Source organism: Typha latifolia, chromosome 8, assembly GCF_019914945.1.
Source record: "Typha latifolia isolate L0001 chromosome 8, TyphaL0001v2, whole genome shotgun sequence".
Taxonomy (NCBI): Eukaryota; Viridiplantae; Streptophyta; class Magnoliopsida; order Poales; family Typhaceae; genus Typha; species Typha latifolia.
This window is the reverse complement of record NC_133093.1, coordinates 11,406,701-11,428,226: the sequence shown is the minus strand read 5'-3', so window position 1 is coordinate 11,428,226 and position 21,526 is coordinate 11,406,701. Positions and strand designations below refer to the sequence as shown.

At 36.2% G+C, this 21,526-nt stretch overlaps 3 protein-coding genes and 1 long non-coding RNA gene across 6 annotated transcripts; 1 reads left to right on the top strand and 3 right to left on the bottom strand.

Annotated features, from left to right (window-relative positions):
- Positions 1 to 202: 202 nt before the first annotated feature.
- LOC140794323 (uncharacterized) lies at positions 203 to 752 on the bottom strand. The gene is made up of 2 exons (XR_012110116.1): positions 539 to 752; positions 203 to 379 (listed from the first exon to the last, which is right to left on the bottom strand). It is a non-coding gene; the product is annotated as an uncharacterized lncRNA (long non-coding RNA).
- A 1,590-nt stretch (positions 753 to 2,342) lies between these two features.
- Positions 2,343 to 4,028, bottom strand: LOC140794019 (uncharacterized). 2 transcript variants are annotated; one of them, XM_073145827.1, is made up of 6 exons: positions 3,473 to 4,028; positions 3,297 to 3,386; positions 3,160 to 3,225; positions 2,873 to 3,067; positions 2,725 to 2,787; positions 2,343 to 2,661 (listed from the first exon to the last, which is right to left on the bottom strand). In XM_073145827.1, exons 1-6 carry the CDS (start codon positions 3,554 to 3,556, stop codon positions 2,560 to 2,562), a joined length of 600 nt encoding a protein of 199 aa, XP_073001928.1. In that variant the 5' UTR covers positions 3,557 to 4,028; the 3' UTR covers positions 2,343 to 2,559. The 2 variants fall into 2 exon arrangements, with proteins under 2 accessions (XP_073001928.1, XP_073001927.1); XM_073145826.1 differs by having other exon boundaries at positions 2,343 to 2,787.
- A 94-nt stretch (positions 4,029 to 4,122) lies between these two features.
- Positions 4,123 to 8,353, bottom strand: LOC140794018 (probable adenylate kinase 1, chloroplastic). Its single transcript, XM_073145825.1, has 4 exons — positions 7,833 to 8,353; positions 6,860 to 7,000; positions 5,232 to 5,504; positions 4,123 to 4,604 (listed from the first exon to the last, which is right to left on the bottom strand). Exons 1-4 carry the CDS (start codon positions 8,145 to 8,147, stop codon positions 4,461 to 4,463), a joined length of 873 nt encoding a protein of 290 aa, XP_073001926.1. The 5' UTR covers positions 8,148 to 8,353; the 3' UTR covers positions 4,123 to 4,460.
- A 1,414-nt stretch (positions 8,354 to 9,767) lies between these two features.
- On the top strand, positions 9,768 to 16,564 carry LOC140794169 (protein CHROMATIN REMODELING 19). 2 transcript variants are annotated; one of them, XM_073146070.1, is made up of 12 exons: positions 9,768 to 10,540; positions 10,638 to 10,755; positions 11,360 to 11,400; positions 11,483 to 11,733; positions 11,858 to 12,038; positions 13,291 to 13,476; positions 13,565 to 13,738; positions 13,811 to 13,969; positions 14,773 to 14,850; positions 15,015 to 15,151; positions 15,227 to 15,445; positions 15,981 to 16,564. In XM_073146070.1, the coding sequence occupies exons 1-12, from the start codon at positions 10,004 to 10,006 to the stop codon at positions 16,141 to 16,143; spliced, it is 2,244 nt and encodes a 747-aa protein (XP_073002171.1). In that variant the 5' UTR covers positions 9,768 to 10,003; the 3' UTR covers positions 16,144 to 16,564. The 2 variants fall into 2 exon arrangements, 1 of the variants encoding a protein (XP_073002171.1); XR_012110073.1 differs by having other exon boundaries at positions 9,769 to 10,540; positions 15,234 to 15,445.
- Positions 16,565 to 21,526: the final 4,962 nt, after the last annotated feature.

Below are 21,526 nucleotides of genomic sequence, written 5' to 3'. Positions count from 1 at the left end.
TATTCCAATGTGGTTTGTTGCAAATAAACGTAAAAAGGGAGTTAAGTTATTAAAAGGTCATGCAAAACATTACCCTTATCATTATTATTATTATTTTTGCAATCATCTGATTCAAAAGTAGCACAAGTTTCTCCAACCACATGAAGGAAACTACAAGAGCAAAGGGAGAATCCTCAAGCATCAGGTGAAACAAAATGTCGAGTATCAAAACTGCAATCTGAATCCTCTCAAGTATCAATGTGAAAATTTTCTAGTGGTTAATATGTACATGTCTCTGTCTTTTAGTACAAGAGTTTCAGTCTCAGATTAACACTTCAGTTGACCTGCTGCTCTTCTAATTGAGTGCTCTTTGGTTTGGGGATGCTATGTTTCACATTTCCTGCAATAGCAGAATGCAAGAATTAGAAAAAAGAGATCAATGATTAGATCAAACAGGTAGAAAAATTTTACCATTAAATTTAATTTGAAGCATTCTGATATATAGATTCATTAGTTTCTGGCATCCATTAAATTTCTGCAAAGAAGAATAGTAACTCACAATCAGCATCTTTCATTGAATAATTGCCTCTGCAACCTTTGTTTCTCTTCATCCAAGATCCTTTTCTCTTCAGTCAGTGTGTTCACCTTCAAAGTTATACAAAGTTATTACTTAATGATCATCAAGGTGATGCAACAAAGTTATTACTAACCTTCTGTTTAGACATCAGATAATTTCCTTCCAGTTCTTCGTGCTGCTTCTCCAATCTTTCCATCTGAGACATCGACACTTCCTTTCAGTGATTTCATAATCATCAAGAAAAATTAAGAAACAAAGAACTAATTTCTTGCTAACCTTGATTTCTAGATTTCCATTTCTAAACACCATGTCCTCGAAATTCTCCCTCAATCTTCGCACTTTCGTCTCCAATTCTTTGTAATCCTCCATCAGCTCGCTTCGATCTTTGGCAAGATCGTCGAATCTAGACCTCATCTGCTGCTTTTCCCTAATGCACTTCTTCAGATCTTTGGAAGTCGACACAGCGCCCTCCTATTCCAATCAAAGTAGAACAATTAGATGTAATACTCAGGAACAAACCCTGCAATTATCAGCACAATTACAAATCCAAAAAGAAAAAAAAAATCAAAAATCAACAAAGAGTAAACAAACCCTGCAAGACTGCAAGAGCTTCTTTGCCTTCTCCAAGTCATTCTCAGGAACAGAAATCAATTCTCGGGGAGAGCTTTTTATGTGTTCATCTCCGCGCGACTTCAAGGCGCGAGTAATTATCAGCACATTTTCTTGCAAGAAGAAACCAAAAACTATTTCTAGTATCATACCGATGGTGCTTTCGACTCATACTTGGCTAATGCGGCTTCCATCTCCACCTCCGCGAGGCACCTCCTCAGAGACTCGGAACGAGAGGTGCTCGATTCAGTCTAAATCTCAAGAACCCAGTAAGATTGCAAGATTTCCAATGAAGAGGAGCCGACAAGATAAAGATGGCAACAAGCCGACCTGGGGATTCTCCAAGAGTGCGTTGTTCATCTCGTCAGACGGTCAGAGTGATTCTGGACGAAGCTTCGATCTCGCTGTGATCCTGCGGGAGGTCTCGGAGGGCAACTCCTGGATTTGATGGTTGGAAACTTATTAGACTTTGGAAATGGAGATGGCGCGGTTAAATTCGGGTGAGAGAGCGCATCGAGATTCGAGTAGAGTATGCGAGATATGGCCACGTCGACTTTATGCAACTTGCAAATGACCGCCTACATTTTAGACTTATTGCAACAAAAGTTCTACCTTTTATATATTTTATAATTTAATTATTTTTAATTTTCCTATCTGCAAATAATAAATTTTAGTATGTATATAGAAATTGTGTATACTCCATTTTAACAAAATATGCATATATATATATATATATATATATATATATATATATATATATATATATATTCAATTTTATATATTAAATTAAAAATATAATATAATTAAATTGCAAATGTCCATATTTGATTGTTTAAAGATACTTTTTTCCCAAAAATATCGTTAGACAATTTCTTATAAGGTGGAATTTCTTTAAAAAGGAGCAGGGTGTGCATGAAATTTTTTAGATAATTATCAGAACATTTAAAACAGCAATCCCTAAACCTAGTCCTATATGGTTTTATGTAAATATACTTGAAAAGAGTGTCATTTTCATAAAAGAAGTCAAAATATAGGTACTTATAAATCTAAATTTTTAAAAGAGTAAGATTAGATTCTTGTTTGCATCTCTTGTGTAAAATTATATGTACTTCATCTTTTGAAGCCCGATCTTACAATTATCAAAATTTACAAACTTCTTAATACAAATGTGCTGCAGTTATGTGCAAAAATAACCCAATCATATTGTTTTCCAATCACCTTGAGTCAAAAGTAGTACAACCATCTTCAGCTATGTACATGAAGGAACTACAAGACCAAAAAAGAATCCTCAAGCATCAATCTGAAAAAAATTCTCAAAGTCTCAAAAGTACAATCTGAATCCTCTCAAGTATCTAATATGTACAATCTGAAAGGGTTTCAGCCTCAGTATCTGGCTACAAGTCCAGGGAAAGCAAGTGCCATTCCCTGTGCAATTGTCTCTGCAAACTCTGTTTCTCTTCAACCCATGCCCTTTTCTCTTCACTCAGTACATTGACCTTGAAAATTTTCAGAGTTAATGTTTCATGATTAGTTAGAAGATGATGCAAAGATCTGCTTACCTTCCTTTCAGCTTCCTGGAGATTTGCTTGCAGTTCCTCGTTCTCTTTCTCCAATATATCCACCTGAGCAGCCAAGATTTAAAGAAATTAAAAATGTTTTATGGAAATCTAAAGCTATAGTATTCTAAAAGACTAAGAGTTGAAGAACCTCGGCATGTAGATCTCCATTTTTACACATAGTCTCCTCATTAGTCTGCCTACATTTTTCCAAATCCTTCTCCAATCCTCCGTAAATCTTCATCAGCCTGCTGCTCTCGTTGACAAGTGCATCAAATTTAAGCTTCAGATCTTGACTCCTCGCTATGCAGTTCCTCATTGCTCTAGAAGTCAACCCTACTTCCTCCTACTCCAGTCATATACATATATATATACATAGATATATATTAGACAAAGCAGGAAGAAAGTGACCTAAAAGATTCAAGAAAGAGTACAAACCCTGCAACTCTTCAACAGACTCTTCGTCTTCTCCAAGTCAATCTCAGGGCCAGATTCTAATGATTCCTGGAGTTCGAGGCGAAAGAAATCGATTCATCCAGCACAAATTCTTGGAGGAGGAAATCAGAAAGCCGTACCGACGGAGACTGGGGATGATTACTCCGCAAGTCTATCTTGGCGAACGCGCTGGACATCATCTCCCTCTCCGCGGCGCAGCTCGTGGAAGCCTAGTTCTCGAAAAGAAAGCCGAGTTCACGAATGCAACAACTCCAAGAAGGGGGGGAACCAAGATAGAGGAGGAGTTAGAGCCAACCTCGCTCGTCTCATCGAATTGGTCTTCGGGAGTAGATGAACCATGTCGGAGGAGTCTCGCGGGGGGTCTCGGAGGGCGACTCATTGCTTTGATGAGGGATGGAGAAAGGTTAGGGGGAGAGAGAGAGAGAAAGAGAGAGGAGGGAGGTAAAGAAAGCAAGAAAGAAACAGGAAAGAGAGTTAAATTTAAGTAGAGAAGGTCGTTTTATAGGAGGGTCGCCACGTGGGATAGTGATAACGACCTTAACGGCAAAACTAATTCAGGATGTAAAGGGAATGGCTTCATCTCCTAGAATTGGCCTCGGAGTCCGAGATTTAGCTTTCTCTGAGATCTTGGTGTGGATATTGGAGTTAGATCCGTGGCTTTGGATGAATACAAAATCTGAGAGAGAGAGAGAGAGAGAGAGAGAGAGAAGGGAAGGAAACATAGAAGAAAATAGAGAGCAGAAGAAGGGAGGAGGGAGATCGAAGTGACTATTTTGATCTAAACAGAGGAAGGAAAGAAATAGCTTGTTATAGCTGGATCATGAGATGTTCCAAGATTTTATAGAGATCTGGGTACGTTTGATGATTGACGTATAGTAGTAAGCTGATAAAAATAACTCCAAGAATGCCGCATTTGACAGTTGAAAAAACAAGCAAGCAAAGAAGTTTAAGGATAGAACGCCATTCATTACCAAGTGGAACTTCCTGTTAGTCCAGAGACATTGCTTAGGCATTATAAACACTCATCCATAGAAAGGAAAGAATATGTTTGTTGCCTGAAAAAAAATGCGTACAAACTCCTTGAGATGAAACTTATTGGTTACACATTGACTCCTCACTCACAATCAATTATATGACCAAAACTCATAGGTGTAGAACTCAAATCTTAGGGCAATTGCCGCCCAAGTAATTAGCGGTATGATTCTGAATATTATTAAAAGAATAGTCCTAACTGTTGCTATTGGATTTCCAAAACATGCATACAAATTCACCTTCACAGATAATCATGCTGTAGCCAACTGCTTGTGGTCATGATCTTCGAGGTTCAGTACCTGAAGCAACTTTGGCCAAGATTCTGGGATTCCTCCAGGTAACTCGAATTCTAAAATCTTCCCTCGGTTTCGGTAGAAGTCCTCCACAGGCTGGCTCTGCAGAAAAGAACAATGTCAATGTTAGAAATGCTACGATATGCTGTCACAGAGGACAAATTAAATCTCAGGAAAATTTATGACAGATACATATGATATGGGTCCTGATTTATATGCGGTATATCTTCATCCAACTTGTAATCAGTGAAGGATTACTGTCATAACTTGATCACCCTAGCATATATCACAGCAAAAAAAGAGAGAAATTTCTAACTCAGTCATCCATTGTAATGTATCAAAAGATACATTATCTAGCATCTACTACGCAGGATGAATATTGAATAGTGATACAGTACAATCTAAAGTGGACAAATTAACCTTGAATCCTTGATAAAGATTTTGACAGTATAAATTAAAGGGGCAGCTTCGCCTCTCTAGTCATAGTATATATTCTTGCATAAACTTAAAGTTCACAAATCATAGTAAGCGCTCACCAGCTAACATCTAAACTATGACAGCACTTCCGAAGAGTTAAATTCTGATATTACCCAGTCAACACTACAAAGAAACTGATCAGCTAATGATAACTTCTTCGATCAGGATATCACTCTATACTACACCAAGGACTAGATAACAATATTAATATTGACAATGAAAAAAGGAAGTGAAGAAAGTCTGGCATGGTACCATGTCATTGTATATGCGCAGTCGATTTTTTACCACCTCTTCAGTATCATCACTCCGGGTTATAAGCTTGGACATGCAGTGCGCAGGAGGCAGGAGTGGTGCCATATACATACCAGGTTGCCCATTTTCACCCTTGACATCAATGCAAGCAAGGTTGAAGTTCCCCCCACATTGGCTGCACATCCTTCTCCCTAGGCACTTCTCAAGTAACACATCTTCTCTCAGCTTTAAATTAACCACCAGATCTATGTCTGTCACTCCGTCCAGTATTTCCTGAATATAGAAAATATCTGCAGGTGAGATCATACCAGCATGTTCCAGCAAAATTATAAACAGAGCAGCATTTTTCTATATATTTCTTCAACTCTCAATATGCTGGATGTGCTGCATATATTCATTACACACACAGGAAAATCCATGGACTGACTGTCCCCACTTCATCTAACAAGCCTCCACTTGACTTATTTAGGTTTCCTCATCATTTAGTTTGGCTTGACTCTATATCCACAATATGTTTAAGCTGACAATTAGACAATTATTCTCAAACAATTTACATTAGTTTCAGATGCCTGACTACTCAGCAAAAAGTCAAACCAAATTCAGATAGACCTATACTTTTTTGGTAGATCAATTAGCATGCATATAACATCTTAAAGTGAACCCTGCATCCAATTCAGAAAAGGGTCCACAACTAACTTGTGGATAGGATCTGCAGACAACAATTATAGGTCTTTTTGCTCCCATATGCATATAAGTTTAGGACCAGTGTGGAGTTGCATTTAATTAAAAAAAGTAGTCATATATATATTGATCAACGAATAACTGACTTTATCCTTGCGATAAACAAGAAAAAATATATTAATGTGGTAATCTTGTCATCACAATTGCAGGTCATAAATTTCCCATTTGTTAATGAGTGAAAATTGAAATATCAATTGGATGGAACCTAAATGAGGAAATAATAGTTCCAAATCTAGTTTACAAGAGGTCGTACAACTGGAAGAATTTATCTAAGAGCATGACTTCAAAACAAGAAAAAGATGAATAATAGGGAAAGACATACACCAAATCATAAGGATAAAAATACAAGCAAAAAAAAGTCAGAACCACATAAACCAGAATAAGCTGAAGGAAGAAAAAAAGTTCAGTCCCACCATATTAAAAATGGGAACTTCAAGATTACCAGCTAAATTTAGAAGAACATTCTGCTGGCATGAAACTCAAATAGATTGAAAGAAGGACAAGAGCAAATTGCCATTAACCAAATCAGACCTGAACAAGAAGAAGAAAATTCTTCCTCCATCATATTGACAATAGAGAACTTTAAGATAGCCAACTATGTTTTCTAGAATATAATGCTAGAAACAATATTGGAACAACTCCATGAGGATCAGAGCAAGTTGTTATAAATCAAATCGGAAGAGATAGGAAAAATACTGAAGAAACAAGTTCCTAGCCAACTTATATTGCTGTAACAGAAAGGACACTAGCATGAAGTATCCAAGAGCAATAAGATCAAAATATAATTGCATTGCCTGACAATCTAGCTTCTACTGCCTATGATTAACAAAACAAAGAAATAACCTGGGAATACTACATTATAAGTTTTGCACATACTAGAATCTTACCGCTTGTCTTACGGTACGTGGAAACCCATCAAGAATAAATCCCGATTCACCTTTTGCTTCTCCCCGTTCAAGTCGTTTTGACAAAAGATTTATGATAATTTCATCGGATACCAATTTGCCTTGATTAACAATTTCAGAAAGCTGCAAAAATGTAAAAGGAGGATGATAGCTTGGATTGCTAAACATACATCTGCCCATTAGAGAAATAAGAAGAAAATAATTATCTCCTAAAATTGTAACATAAAAAACACCAATACATGAATACGAGCCAACTCGACTCATGGTACCACAGAAAATTAACTTTGAAGCTTGAACCTACTGTCTGGGACATGCTGTCAAGCCAACTAAAGCAATTACATTCACAAGGAATAAAACATTAAAGCCAAGTGACAGCGACCCATTTACAGATCTTTTCTCCTCCAAGTGACAGGAATAAAACATTAGAATTATGCTATTCATACAGATTTGCATGACACATGAAAATGATGTTTTATACAGTTGTTCATGTAAAGCATCAACACCGGAATCTATCACTGGATTAAAAATAACAATATATGCCACTAAAGTTATGTTCTTTTCCATCCTTTTGCTGCTACATTACAAACCTAACCAGTTGGATTAGTAGTACAGTTTGATCCAAGAAAAAGACCAGCCACCTGCCGTTTAACACATTCATTGATTCATCAATCACCCACGTACGATTATTGTCATTTCAAAAATATACCGGAACAAATCCATCTGACAACAGTTTCTGGGACGCCAAAAATACTAAGAAAGATCCGATCCGTCTGACCCTGTGATTATAAACTCCAAACAAAATTTCCAGATCTCACTCCTCAACAAACAAATCGCCAAACCAACTGTAACCTAATTGACCTTAAACACCTCCAATAAAGCATCTACCATCACCAGATCTCAATGAACCAAAACATCCATCTAACCAAGATATCAAGGAGAGAATAAAGGTCAATACCTGTTGCGATAAAGGACCCGAGGATGCAAGCTCCTCGCGGACAAGGTCACCGGTGGCGATGTGGGGAACACCGAGGAGCTGCGAGAGGCGGCTGGCGTAGGTGCCCTTCCCCACGCCAGGGCACCCCAAGAACACCCACTGCACGTTCCTCTCCTCCCGATCCATCCTCGCCGGCGCCGTCGGTGCAGGCCTCGCTAGCCCCGTCGGGAATCGGGCGCCCGACTCCGACGCCAGCCCCGAGAGAGCCCTCCTCGCGACGCCGCCGCAGGATCCGGCGGCGGCGGTAGATCGCAGGAGACGGTTGATGGCCGCCATGGAAGAGGAGAGAGGAGAGGGAGCAAAGTGAGCTACTGGAATTGGAGTGCAGTGACGTCAACGAGAGGAGGAGAGAGAGGGGTTTAGGTCGTCATATAGCGCGGCGGGTTTGGGGTCTGAGAGGAAAGAGAGGAAGGAAGCACATGGGAAGAGGATACGAAGATCTACGAAACACGTGGTGAAATTTAGTGCCCCGGCGTTAAATCACATGTTTTAGTATTTTCTATCCATATTTATTAAATTATATGACTTGATTTATAAATAATAAAAGTATAGTATATAAATCGCAACTATTGCCTTAACTCGGGGTTTTTTTTTCCAAAAAAATATAATATGCGTCTGATGTATCTAAAATTCTAAGTAAGAAGAAGAGCATTTTACTATTTGTCACTGTGATACAAATATTTATAAATATTTTGTCAAAAATTAATTGTAATAGCAATTTTGAAAGAAACAAAGGATTTTAATAGTAATTTTAATATTTTAAATAAATAAATATATATATATATATATATGGCAATTGTAATATTTTTAAAAACTTTCTAATGGCAAGTATGTAAAAACATCCTAGAATAAAAGGATGACTCAAATCTAAAAATATTATAACATAACTAAAGTCTATAAACTAAGAAGTATCCACTCTCCATTCCTCGAAAAGATTCAACTTTACACATCATGAGTAATTTTGGTCAAACCAAATGTCAACTCTCCTTTGCCAACCACAATTTATTAAGAATAGGTCTGGTGAGAGATATCTATTATTAATCGTGTGTATATGATAAATTTAATTATATCTGTTCGAATCTTTCGATCGTCCAAGTCCCTGCTCGTCTTTGATGAGCCTGGGATGGATAAAATTCGTCTCAAAATTAATTTTGAATCCTAGCCTAATGCTTAGGTTTGGTTCCATAGAATCAAGAGTTGTAGTTTAGTTTAAGTGTTTATTTATAAGTTAAATCTATGAGTTAACTCTTTAAAATAAAAGATTATAAATGTGTCAAATTAAAAGCCAAATGGGTCAAAGTAGAACATCTTCTACACACCTACTTAGTGATTAGCGACAGATGGTGGTTTGATTTAAATGCTTTAGAAAAAGTACCTAATGTTCTCATAAATATATTTTACTTTTCAAAAGGTGCTTTCAAAGCCTAATAAGCTGAGCCATAACTATTTACTACACCTCTAAGCGGGTGATTAGGAACAGTAAAAATTAATCTGACCTAATAATTCAACTTCAAATAAGTTTATATTTAATCAGATTAAGCTATAAATAGATTGTGTTTGTATTTATGATCTCAACTAGTTTATCAATTGCTCGGTGTAACTCATTTATAATATAAAAAATTTATTAGTAATATAATCTAAATAAATTTATTTATAATTTAAATTATATATAAATATTCAAATTAATTTATGTCACTTAATAATTATCTGTTTAATAAATAAATTGTGTTTGTGTTTAAATTTATATACCCGTTTAATAAGAGCATTATCATGACCTAACTCAAACTCGAACTCGACCCGATAGCCACCCTTTGATCTGCTTTAAATTTTGCCCGTTGAATCACTTGCGAGCTAAATATTGATGAGTGAAAAGAAATTATTTATTTATTTTAACGAAGAAAAGAAAAAGGAAATGGAAAATCAAGAACGAATCGAGAAAAGGGCGGTTCTCTCTGTTTCATCCCCAAATTCCAGACCGCCAAATTTCCATTGACCCCCTTCCTCTTCTTCTCCCGTGCTCCGATCCTTCCTCCTCCTCTTCCATCTCCCCCACCAAAACCCTAACACAAATCCTTAGATTTTCGCGCAAAAACCTAGATTATCCAATTCCAGTCACCTCCGAATCCTCCGAGATGAGGCGGGTCTTCGATGAGATCTCTGACGACGAGTGGGAGCACCACTCCTTCAAGCCCTCGAGGGTCCTCAAGAAGCCCAAGCCGAAGCCATCGCCTCCCCGGATCGAATCCTTCGCCTACCGATCCAAAACCCTAGAAACCACGGCACAGAACGGCGCCGAGTTGATAGATTTGGAGGACGAGGACGAGGATGAGGACGAGGACGAGGCCGTGACAGGACGGCCGGTGAGGAGTAGTCGGGGACGGCGCTTCGTCGTGGACGAGGACAGCGACGCCGAGGCGTTCGACGTCAGGTCCACGGAGGAGGACGTGGATGACGTGCCTTGGTCGGAATTGGAGCAAGAAGACGACGACGAGGAGGAGCAGGAGCGGGAGATCGAAATGGTGCAAGAAGAAGTGGATGTCGTCGGCAGAGCCTTGCAGAAGTGTGGGAAGATATCCGCAGCTCTTAGGCAAGAGCTGTTTGGTTCTTCAATTCGCGATTGCGATAGATACGCCGAGACGGAGGCTTCTTCCTGTAGGATTGTCACTCAGGTACTTGTAGGATTGTTGGAAACTTGAAATCAATGTAAGTGCACGTTTGGGTAGCTGTGTTGAAATGTCCTCCTCTGCTCTGTGTTTCTTGAAACAGGAAGACGTTGATGTGGCCTGTTCGAGTGAAGAATTGGATTTCAAGCCGATTCTGAAGCCTTATCAGCTAGTTGGTGTAAATTTTCTTCTTCTGCTGTATAAGAAACATATCGGTGGAGGTGAAGTTCTGAAAATTTCCCCCTTTTCTTAGTTTTATGTTTAAAGTTAAAGAGTATCTTGCATTAATTAATTTAGTTTGGGGATCATATTATAAAGGAATCAATGAACTGTATGTATATGGTGCAGACTCTTACAGAAATTTGCTTGAACTTTGAAGTTACGTGTTCTTGTGGCTGGGCATGTCCAGTTCTCTGAGGCATGAGTAAGACGAGAGCCAATAGAGTATAATCTCATCCAATTAAAACTTGTAAAGTTTAGAACAGAAGTACTTGTATATGCAGAATATATTTCTTCAAATTGGATTATATGTACTAACTCGCGCAAATTAGGTTTCTAGGTTTGTGCTTGAAAGTACTACAAAATTATCTCAGCTACTACGTGTATTTCTTGATTGGACAACTCTTACATTAAATATGAAATTTGAGGACATATTGACTTGTGATAATGTATTGTTTTTTAGCCCTAACATCTCCCTTTTTTGTACTTGTGGAGCACGAGCAAGTGATGCCTGTCAAATGATTTTGTGGACATTTTCAATCCATTGCATAGCTGGTCAGGCTCACTGTCATTTTATTATTTCTTCTAACTAGTTTCTTTATGCAGCTATCTTAGCTGATGAAATGGGTCTTGGTAAGACTGTCCAGGTATAGCGATCTTAAAATTCTATCTGCGAGCCACAGTATTAATTGCGAAAGTTTTGTGATGCTCTTTTTCTCACTTCTCCAGGCTGTGACATATCTTACACTGTTGAAACATCTAGACAATGATCCGGGTCCCCACCTTATTGTTTGCCCAGCTTCTGTATTAGAAAACTGGGAAAGAGAATTAAGAAGATGGTGCCCTTCATTTTCTGTCATCTTGTTTCATGGGGCTGGAAGAACTACCTACTCAAAGGAGTTAAGATCACTGGGGAAGGCCGGTCTTCCCCCTCCGTTCAATGTGCTACTAGTCTGCTATTCACTTTTTGAAAGGCGAAGGTCTGCTAGTCCACTGGCATTGATCATTAATAGAACTAATCTTAGGTTATGTATTAGGTATACGATGGTCATAGGCTCTATGTTGAGTAGTAATGTTGCTTCATTTTCATGCTTCATCATGCAGTGCACAGCAAAAAGACGACCGTAAGGTGCTGAAGCGGTGGCAATGGAGCTGTGTCTTGATGGACGAAGCTCATGTATTGAAAGATAAGAACAGCTATCGCTGGAAGAACCTAATGTCTGTTGCGCAATATGCACGTCAGCGTTTGATGTTGACAGGAACACCACTGCAAAATGACTTGCACGTATGTTAGTGGCTTTTGATGCCTTTTTAAATATGTTTTTTTTTTCAAGATAAAAGGTTTAGAAGTTTACTTTCTATGTTTTCTATTAGTTTTATTGGTGGATCGAGGTTGGAATTTCTTAAATTCTGTATTGAGGATAAACCTACTTAGGATATCAAGATTTGTAGTATTACCATAATAAAGCTTAGAAGTTAAACATTGAAATATCAAACATGTTTAGTCAAGTATCACGATAGAAAGAAATACTTTCAGAAAAATGAGCATGTTTGCTAAACATGATGAAATGCATACTAATAATCGTAATATTACCTAAAGAACCACGAGTATTGTGGAAGTCTACAACAATTTCAACATATTAACTCATGACAATTTACTCATTGACCATCTCAAAGAATAGAGTGCGTACGAGCAAAATTAAAAATAAAGGATACGTTATGTCGATTTTGCATATGTTGAATTCATTCGGAGATATGCCATTTTCTTAGAGGTCTAATGGCCAATTTTTTTTAAAAAAGAAAAAAATTCCTTGAAGTTTTCATTTATTTATTTTGAACATGTGCTCATTTTTCTAAGTACACATTTTTTTCTGAGGTCTAATTGCCAAATTTTAAATTTAAAAAAAAATCCTTGGAATTTTCATATGTTTCTTCTGAAAATGAGCTCATTTTTTAAAGTACACATTTCTTTGAGATTTATTTGCCAAATTTTAAATAAAAAAAATCCTTGGAGTTCATTTATTTCTTTTGTACATGTGCTCATTTTTCTAAGTAATCATTTATTTCATTTGAACATGTGTCCATTTTTCTGAAGAATCAAGCTAAAAGTTGTTAGTGGCATTCAAACATCAAAAGGGGAATTTATAAATACACTCTATGAATCTGTTGATTTATTTGTCTGTACTTTTTGAGATCTTGTCAACTCACTCAGTTTAGTCGTATGAACACCTGTAATTGTTTCCAACAAATTATGCTTCTAATGTCCAGAGTGCCGCCCTCTATTCGTTATTCTCTTTTCCATCTACTCAAAGAAATGAATTCTGCTAGATATGCTATATATCATATCTCAGTTGTCTGGATGCAGTAAATATGGGCAAGTTTGTAACCTTGTGTTATTCCAATTTTAAATTAATTCAGATCCCATCACTTGTCAATAGTCTTTTTGGTTGGAAGTTATAATTAGTTTAAATAACTCTATACCTGGAAATATATCCTTTTGGTAAAACTATTTTTGTTAATGCAAAATAAATTTGCAGGAGTTATGGTCATTATTGGAATTTATGATGCCTGATATTTTTGCAACTGGGGATGTTGACCTGAAAAAGCTATTGAATGCAGAAGATCGTGAACTGATTTCACGTATAAAATCCATTTTAGGACCATTCATCTTGAGACGCTTGAAGTCGGATGTCATGCAGCAACTTGTCCCGAAGATACAGCATGTAACCAACCCTGAGCTGTGTTAGTAATTGATATCTTTGAGGATTCAAAAGAAACCTTTAATTTGACTAACTCATTGTAAATTTGTAGGTTAGGTATGTTTTTATGGGCGTTGAACAGTCTAAAGCTTATGAGGATGCCATAAATGAGTACCGTGCAGCTTCCCAATCTCGTGGTGCGAAATCTTTAACGGGAATGCCCAATAATGTTGTTGGTCTCCTCCCAAAACGTCAGATTTCAAATTATTTTGTGCAGTTTCGCAAGGTTGTTTCAACTCTAGATTGTTGATGTACATAATTAGTTACTTTCTCTATCTAATTTAGGATATCTCATCAGATAGCAAATCATCCTTTGCTTGTGAGGCGTATTTACCGCGATGAAGATGTTGCTCAGATTGCAAGGATGTTGTATCCAATGGGTGTATTTGGCTTTGAGTGTACCTTGGAAAAAGCAATTAAAGAGCTTAAGAACTATAATGATTATGCGATCCACCGGGTATTTTTTCTTCTGAGCTCTTCTTACTCTCACCTTGTATGGAATGTCTTAAAGGTCAATCTGGATGACAATTTCTAATTTTCTCCAGCTAGAGTAGTCGTTGCTCTTATATTACATGCGAAGTACATTTTTCTTTTGCTACTTATGCTTGTAGAAGATTTCTTGGTATATGGCTGGTAATTAGCCACATTTGGGTTGGATTTCTGCATGTTGATCTATTTTGGAAAGTAAAATGTCAGATCTGTCATTGAACAGTCCATGAATTTAGAGTGTATTTGCATGGACCAGTGTGCCCCATAATAACTAGATGTGGTTTACCTGTTGCTATCACTATATGGGTGCATTCATGTCAAGTTTATCTCTCATACCTGTTGGGCTTCTGTTTAAAGTATCCTTTTCCACTTAACTTCATTATCCATGTATCGGTATAGATGTATCATGTATGTTGTCAAAATTGCGTATAAGGTCGGGTTATCAGATGGCCCATTATGGGGTCACATGTCTACTATGAGGATCCAAACCCTAGTGTACATCTTATCCTGTCCTGCTTAAATCTGGGAATTTGGGATGATTTTAGGCTTTGTTTGTGTTCAATTCCGGCCCATGGCTATTCTTATGTGTGCTTGAATGTATTCTCTTCTGTAAGGATCATGGTAGTTATTGAAGTACTCTTAATGGAACTCATGACTGTCTGCACATTCTCACCTTATATTGTGATCTAAGTTTTTCTGTTTCCAACATCGTTGCTTTTGACAATTGGGATCGTTATTTACATGTAGATGGTTTCTTCTTTACTTTTTCAGCTTTTGATTTCATATGGTGACAGTGGTACAAAGGGTGCTCTGAAGGATGAACACGTCCTGGGATCGGCAAAATGTCAGGTATAGTTGCACTTCAGTGGTCAAAGTGATCAATTTTGAGTAACTTCTACCTTTCAATTACTTTTCATCAAGTACAATATAATGGAAAAGAACAGTGTGAAGTAACTATTGTTTATCTAGATCCATCTCCTTCACCTTGATTTATTATTATTATTTGTCTTCAGGCTTTAACTGAACTTGTACCAGTATTGGTAAAGGATGGGCACAGAGCTTTGATATTTAGCCAGTGGACGACGATGCTTGATATTCTAGAATGGACATTGGAAGTAATAGGAGTTACATATAGACGGCTTGATGGAAGGTAGTTTAATAACTTCTTGTGCAATTTCTTTAAAGTTCTATGAAATAGGTCAACTTACCTTGGTTTTATTTTCAGTACTCAGGTGAATGAAAGACAAACAATAGTAGACACTTTCAACAATGACCACTCTATTTTTGCATGCTTGCTTTCGACAAGAGCTGGAGGACAGGGGCTGAACTTGATAGGGGCTGACACTGTCATCATACATGACATGGATTTTAACCCACAAATGGATCGGCAAGCGGAAGATCGCTGTCATCGAATTGGTCAAGAAAAACCTGTTACTATTTATAGGTATATTTTAGTCTTATTCTCTGCTAACTATAGTCAACAAGGGATAAGAATGGGTGATTATGGTGGCATATATGAGGTAAAAGAGAACAAGTTATTCTACAATCTAGATGGTAGTTTTCTCATAAGTCAAAAATATAAAGCACTAACTAATGAAGGTGGAACTCTTCCACCCCCTTGACTTTTTATTTTTTATTTTTACTTTTGTAGAGAAAACAGCTCCTTGTCTATTGAAGAAATGCTTCAGCAATTTTATAATACAATCTGGATAACGTGATGCATATTTTGCATTTTTGTTGTACTGCTTATTTTTGTGTCTAGCAGTACAAACTGTCAATGCTCCTGCACTGAGGAGCATGTTCATTGGTGATTTAAAAGTACTGTGGGATTGTAATTTTAGACTGCTACATTCTATTTAAGGTATTTTCCATAAATGTTTTTTGCCTGATTTAAGACCTATATCTTTATCTGTTGTGATGTGACAATGTTTTGTACATTATGTGCAAGTGAAGTGATCTTCTTTCGATCTTTTTTGCAGGCTTGTGACGAAGGAAACTGTTGATGAAAATATATATGAGATTGCAAGGCGGAAGCTGGTATTGGATGCTGCAGTTCTCGAGTCTGGAGCACAACTGGATAACGATAATGATGTGCCGGAGAGGACTATGGGAGAGATTCTATCAGCTCTTCTTCTGGTCTGAAATTTTGGCCCCAGTGAGAAGTTAGGGAGGCATTCCCGTGATACTCAAAACTGTTCCTCATTGAAATATTATTTACACTATTCTTGGGGCATCAAATTTTAGTATCGAATATGACGAAGTTGGTCGGCTTCACACTTCCTGCTTGCAGTGGATAGTGGGCTCTGTTGTTCTACCTTTTGGAATCATCATGGAGAGCAGTACTAGGAACGCCACTGATTTATCTCAGCCATCTCACCTTATTATTGAGGTAATATCTGTACTCATTGTAAAACATTCTTCCATAATCAGATGAACAACTTGATATACAATTGTAATACATAGAATTTACTCATCCTGTGTCTTTGGGAAATAGGGAGGAATGTTCTTGACCGATGTGAAGCGGAGGTTCCCGTTTAATTTTATCGTTCTACCTTTCTTTTTCTTTTTTTCTTGTTTGATAGGCCTCTTTTTATCCTCCATGCACTCGTCAATGCCTCTTAACTCTAGTTAGAATGTAGCGGAAGATAAGGTTTAATTTTCCTTTTCGTAACTGAGTCTTTGGACCATGCCTTTGATTAGAGCTTCCATGCCACATCTGTTTGGATGTCGGAGATATCCTCTTTGGGCTTGTATTTGTTCTCTCGGATGTGTGGTAAAAATAGGCACCAGTAAATTGGGAACAAAGTAATCCAAAGTAAAATAATTAAGTTGAGGCAATAGAATATAAAGAAAATTTATTAAAAACATCATGTTATATAGCTATATATCATTCGGCTGCTATATTTTATTTCGCTTTCAATGTCCGAAAAAAAAAATATATATCACTGAGTTAATTTTCATCTAACAGCAACTAACAAAATATAGTGTGCTTTCAATAAATCTTTCTAAAACAAATTACATCAAGAACATTTTGTGGCCTCCGCCGTTTGCCCTCGTAGTGCCCCATATTTGTACACATGGCAGGCATGTCACGGGTAGTTAGGAATATATATATATATATATAAATAAAAAGAAAATAATGGATGGAAAAAAAGGTTGTTAATTAGTTGACATGTCTATGTTTGATGAGTGTAAAAAATTTATCAGTTACTAAGCCGGATGGTGATATCTAGCAACGTGCAGTCCTCCCTCTCATGGGAATGAAATAAATTATGTGGTCTCCCTCTCTCACACACACACACACACACACATAAACATACACATACACATACATAAACACAAACAATTCTAAGAATCTTAGCATTGTAGTGTTGTTGTAGGGCTCTGGGCCTCTGTCTAAGCGTCGTCCGTGAACCCTCTCTCCCTCTTGTCCCCGCTTTTTAGTTTATCTTCTACGTATCCAACAAAAATATCCAACTCCATTTTTTTTTCTTTTTTTTACTGCTCATCAAAGCATCAAATCGGTTACAAGCTACTATCATCACATGTCTAACAACTATTTTAATTTGTCTCTCTCTCTTTCTCTCCGTCACGGCCAAATTCTCTAACCAAACTCAACTCTTTCTGTGGGAGTAATTTAATAGTAAATAGAAACTCAGCAATATGTAATGTAGAAATTAACAACAGCGAAGAGATAAATGTAGTCGTAGTAGTAGTAGTAGTAGTACGCTATGCTATCTCATCGGTATGTTAGAAATTCTTTCACTACAAAGGGAGCTAGGGATGGGCTTCGTCGGCGTGGGCGGTCGTCGTCGTCTTGCTGCGTGGGGCCGAGAGGTCCGTGCCGACCTGGCTAAAGCCACGGGTGGGTCCCACGCCACGTTTTCCAGATGATGGGCCGAGGGAATCCAAACCAAGCCGCAGTCATCCCCCTAACTATATGACAAAGCCGTACCTCTTTTTCTTTCTTTTCTTTTTTTTTTAATTTTTTAAAAAAATATATATTTATTTTGATGCCGTAAACTAAACATAAGCTTAATAAATATTCACACCTAAGTCTCAGAAAAAAATATTAAATTCAATAATGGGCAAGGCAATTAAACTAACCCTTTCATATCTATCAATCGAGATATATATAAAGTGCAATTTTTTTCACTCCATCATTGGATCGACCCTCTTACCTCTTGTCGCAAATACATGTAGATAATGATTTTTTTTTAGTTGTTGAGAGGTCCGAAGATTGAATAAAAAATTAGTCAATCACTTTAATAGAAAGATATCTAAACCTCAAAGCATATTAGATAATGCGCAGAATAACACCATCATTGAATCGACTCTCTTACATCTTATTGTAAATATAGATAGTTGATGATTCTTTTTTATTATTGAGAGGCGCGTAGATTGGATAAAACATTAGTCATCCATTTAGTAGAAAGACAACTAAACCTCAAAGCATATTAGATAATGCGTCGAATAACTCCATCGTTGAATCGACCCTCTTTCCTCTTGTCGCAGAATATAGATAGTTGATGATTCTTTTTTATTGTTGAGAGGCTCTTAGATTGGAAAAAAAAAATAGTCATCCTTTTAATAGAAAGACATCTAGACCTCGAAGCATATTAGATAATGTGCTGAAATAACTAGACTAAGCCTTCTATTCATTAAGCCACAAACACTGCAGTGCATTGCCATTATGTTGTGCAACAAAGTGAATCGATCTCATAAAATAGTATAGTTGGCATTAATCATGATACTTCTAATTTAGTTTACTCTTCTCAGAAAATCATAATCTTTGACAATACTTTCCAATTTAAATCCTACTTACTCTAATGGAAACGTGCTTTTAAGTTTCGGAAAGCTTTAATTTTGCATTGTTTTATGAGAATTATTAGTCTTACACAAGTAGCATATTTTACTTTTAAGAAAATTTGGACCACTTGAGGGGAAGAGAGTATGTGTTTCTGTCATACTTAAAAGAGAGGACAAAGGAAGTCAATTTGTGACAAATCTCCCTGCCATCAACTAATTATTTACCACCTTTTGGTCATTTTTTTATGAGATTTTTGCATAGTACTTTCAAAATATCATAATTTTGCAGCAAAATTATCATGCTCTTTTAAAAATACCATTCCATTAGTTAAATATAATTAATAATAATTAAAACTATGTTAGATCTAAAAAGACTATCTTGCTCTTATATAAAAATATTTAAAATAGTTTAAAAATTGATCCAATATAATAACCAATAATATATATTACAATGAAATATATCTTATTTTATGTGAGATAAAAAATTATTGATAAGAAATTTTCACTCTAAACTTAAAAATAGGGTGCTTTAGCTATTTATTTATATGTGTTTTGTTAACTTCAATAATAATGTTAGGAATATTTGGTTAAAAATTAATTATAATAGAAAAGAGTCAAAAATAATAATAAAATAGTGACAATTATATAAAAAGAACCCATGCTAAATAAGTATATAGTAAATAAGAAGCCCTTGCATATTAATCTTTTTGTGCAAAAAATCATTCTCCTTTTTTTAAGGTCTCTCTTCTTCTGTTCACTTTTTTCATACAAGACAAAAGAGCACTAAAATTTTGGGGAAATATTAACAAACTCTTCTCGTTTTATTTTTTCCATTTTGTTTTACTATCATAATGTCAGGGGGGGATATTGAGTTATTGCTTCACTGATAGTGACACGTAATCTAACGAAAGTAATGGGGCCATTTGGTATACCATTTTTGGAACACCAGAATAAGTGGAAGATTAAATGTGAGAATAAAGCTGATAGGAGTAATATATACTGCATCTATTTTCCTAGTTTGGTGCCAGGAAGAAGGACATTTAAAACATTGGTCCATGAATTATAACAGACTTTAGGGTTACAAAATCTTTGGGAAGAAGATGAAGTGGCAGTATTTGATGATAATAATTGAGACTACTTTAGTTTGTTCTCAGATAAAAAAGACTGCTGCTGGAGAAATTATTGGGAAAATGTTGTTCAAAATTGAAGTGATGATCACTTGTAGTATCTGCCAGCTTTTAACTTGTGAGTACCTGTAATCATTCCAAGTTTGCCAGGAAGTGAATGAATTAAGTTTTTTTTTCTCCTTTTCACTTTAATTGTTGCACATGAATTTTGGCAGCAATTGTAGGTCCTAATACCTCAGAGGGTTGCAGCAAATCATTGAATGAATGCTCTTCACATCCAGTTTCTTCTTCTTCTTCTTCTTCTTCTTTTTAACAAGAAAAGATTTATCTAGCTTAAAGATACAGAGAAATTAAGATCACATTTACTGTTTGGACTTGGATTCTCTTGAAACAGGGAAGAACATTAAATTGCCTTTGATGCTTGTCATTTTCATGGTCTTTTCTACAAAGTTATTTGTTTATATATCCCCTAAACATTCATGATTTTTTATTGCATGAATATCTTCGGAACCTAATTGGCTACCAAGATTTCATCAACTGAAACGTAGAAAGACAAAATTACCTTTATATATATTAAAAATTATTTGTTTTGAAGAGTATTAATACAAATGTAAAATCTGGAAAGATATACACAGAAGTAACATACTTTGAGCGTAGACTATAACGTTGTCTCATTCACTGACATACCAGTCAAAAGATATGCGTAGACTATAACAGTCAAACTACAACGTATTTATCTTCTTATAATTGATGACACTGTATTATCTCTTGCTCTCTCTTTCTTATTTATATATATTCCACAAAACAAAATCTTAAATTAATTAAACAAGTACTTATCTATATATAGAGAGAGAGAAATTAAGACTATAACAGTACTCAAACTATAGTATATATATATATATTTATCTTCTTATGATTGATGACACTTGCTTCATCCTCTCTCAAGTAGTAACTCTTCACGTAACGTTGCCATTCATTCAAAAGTATCTCAAATGGCGTAGAAGAAGATGCCAAAAGAGCGTAACTAAGAGTGACGACATGCGAACTCCGGAGGGAGCTACAGTTGGAAGAAGGCTATCCTCCCAAAACTACACGTTGCTAACCGACTTACTACTTTAGGGTTTCAATTATTTCAACGCAAAAAAGCCGACTTCCCTCCCTCTCGTACTACCACTATATTCCTCGTGTACTACCATTTACTAGCTGTAGTCTCCTTTACAACTGCAGTCACTATAGCTTCGAACACCATGCACCAAAATAGGGTTTACAATTAGAGATTTTCCTTTTCTTTCTCAATTTCACACCTTATCTTATATAGTACCTTATTAATAAAAATTATTTAGTTAATGAGTTAATATAATATCAGAGCAGATGTTCTCAATTTGAATTCTATAAATTGCATTTGTTGTTAAAAATATAAAATATGGACTCATTTAATTCAAGTAAATTTTTTACAGTCGTTAAAATGTCCTAAGCATGTAAGTGACGGAAAGTGATAGAATATACAAAAGTAGTCGACGAGCTAATAGTTATAATTTTAGTTAGACCATTTTGTTTGTAATAAATACTAAAAAAAACCTTATAATATC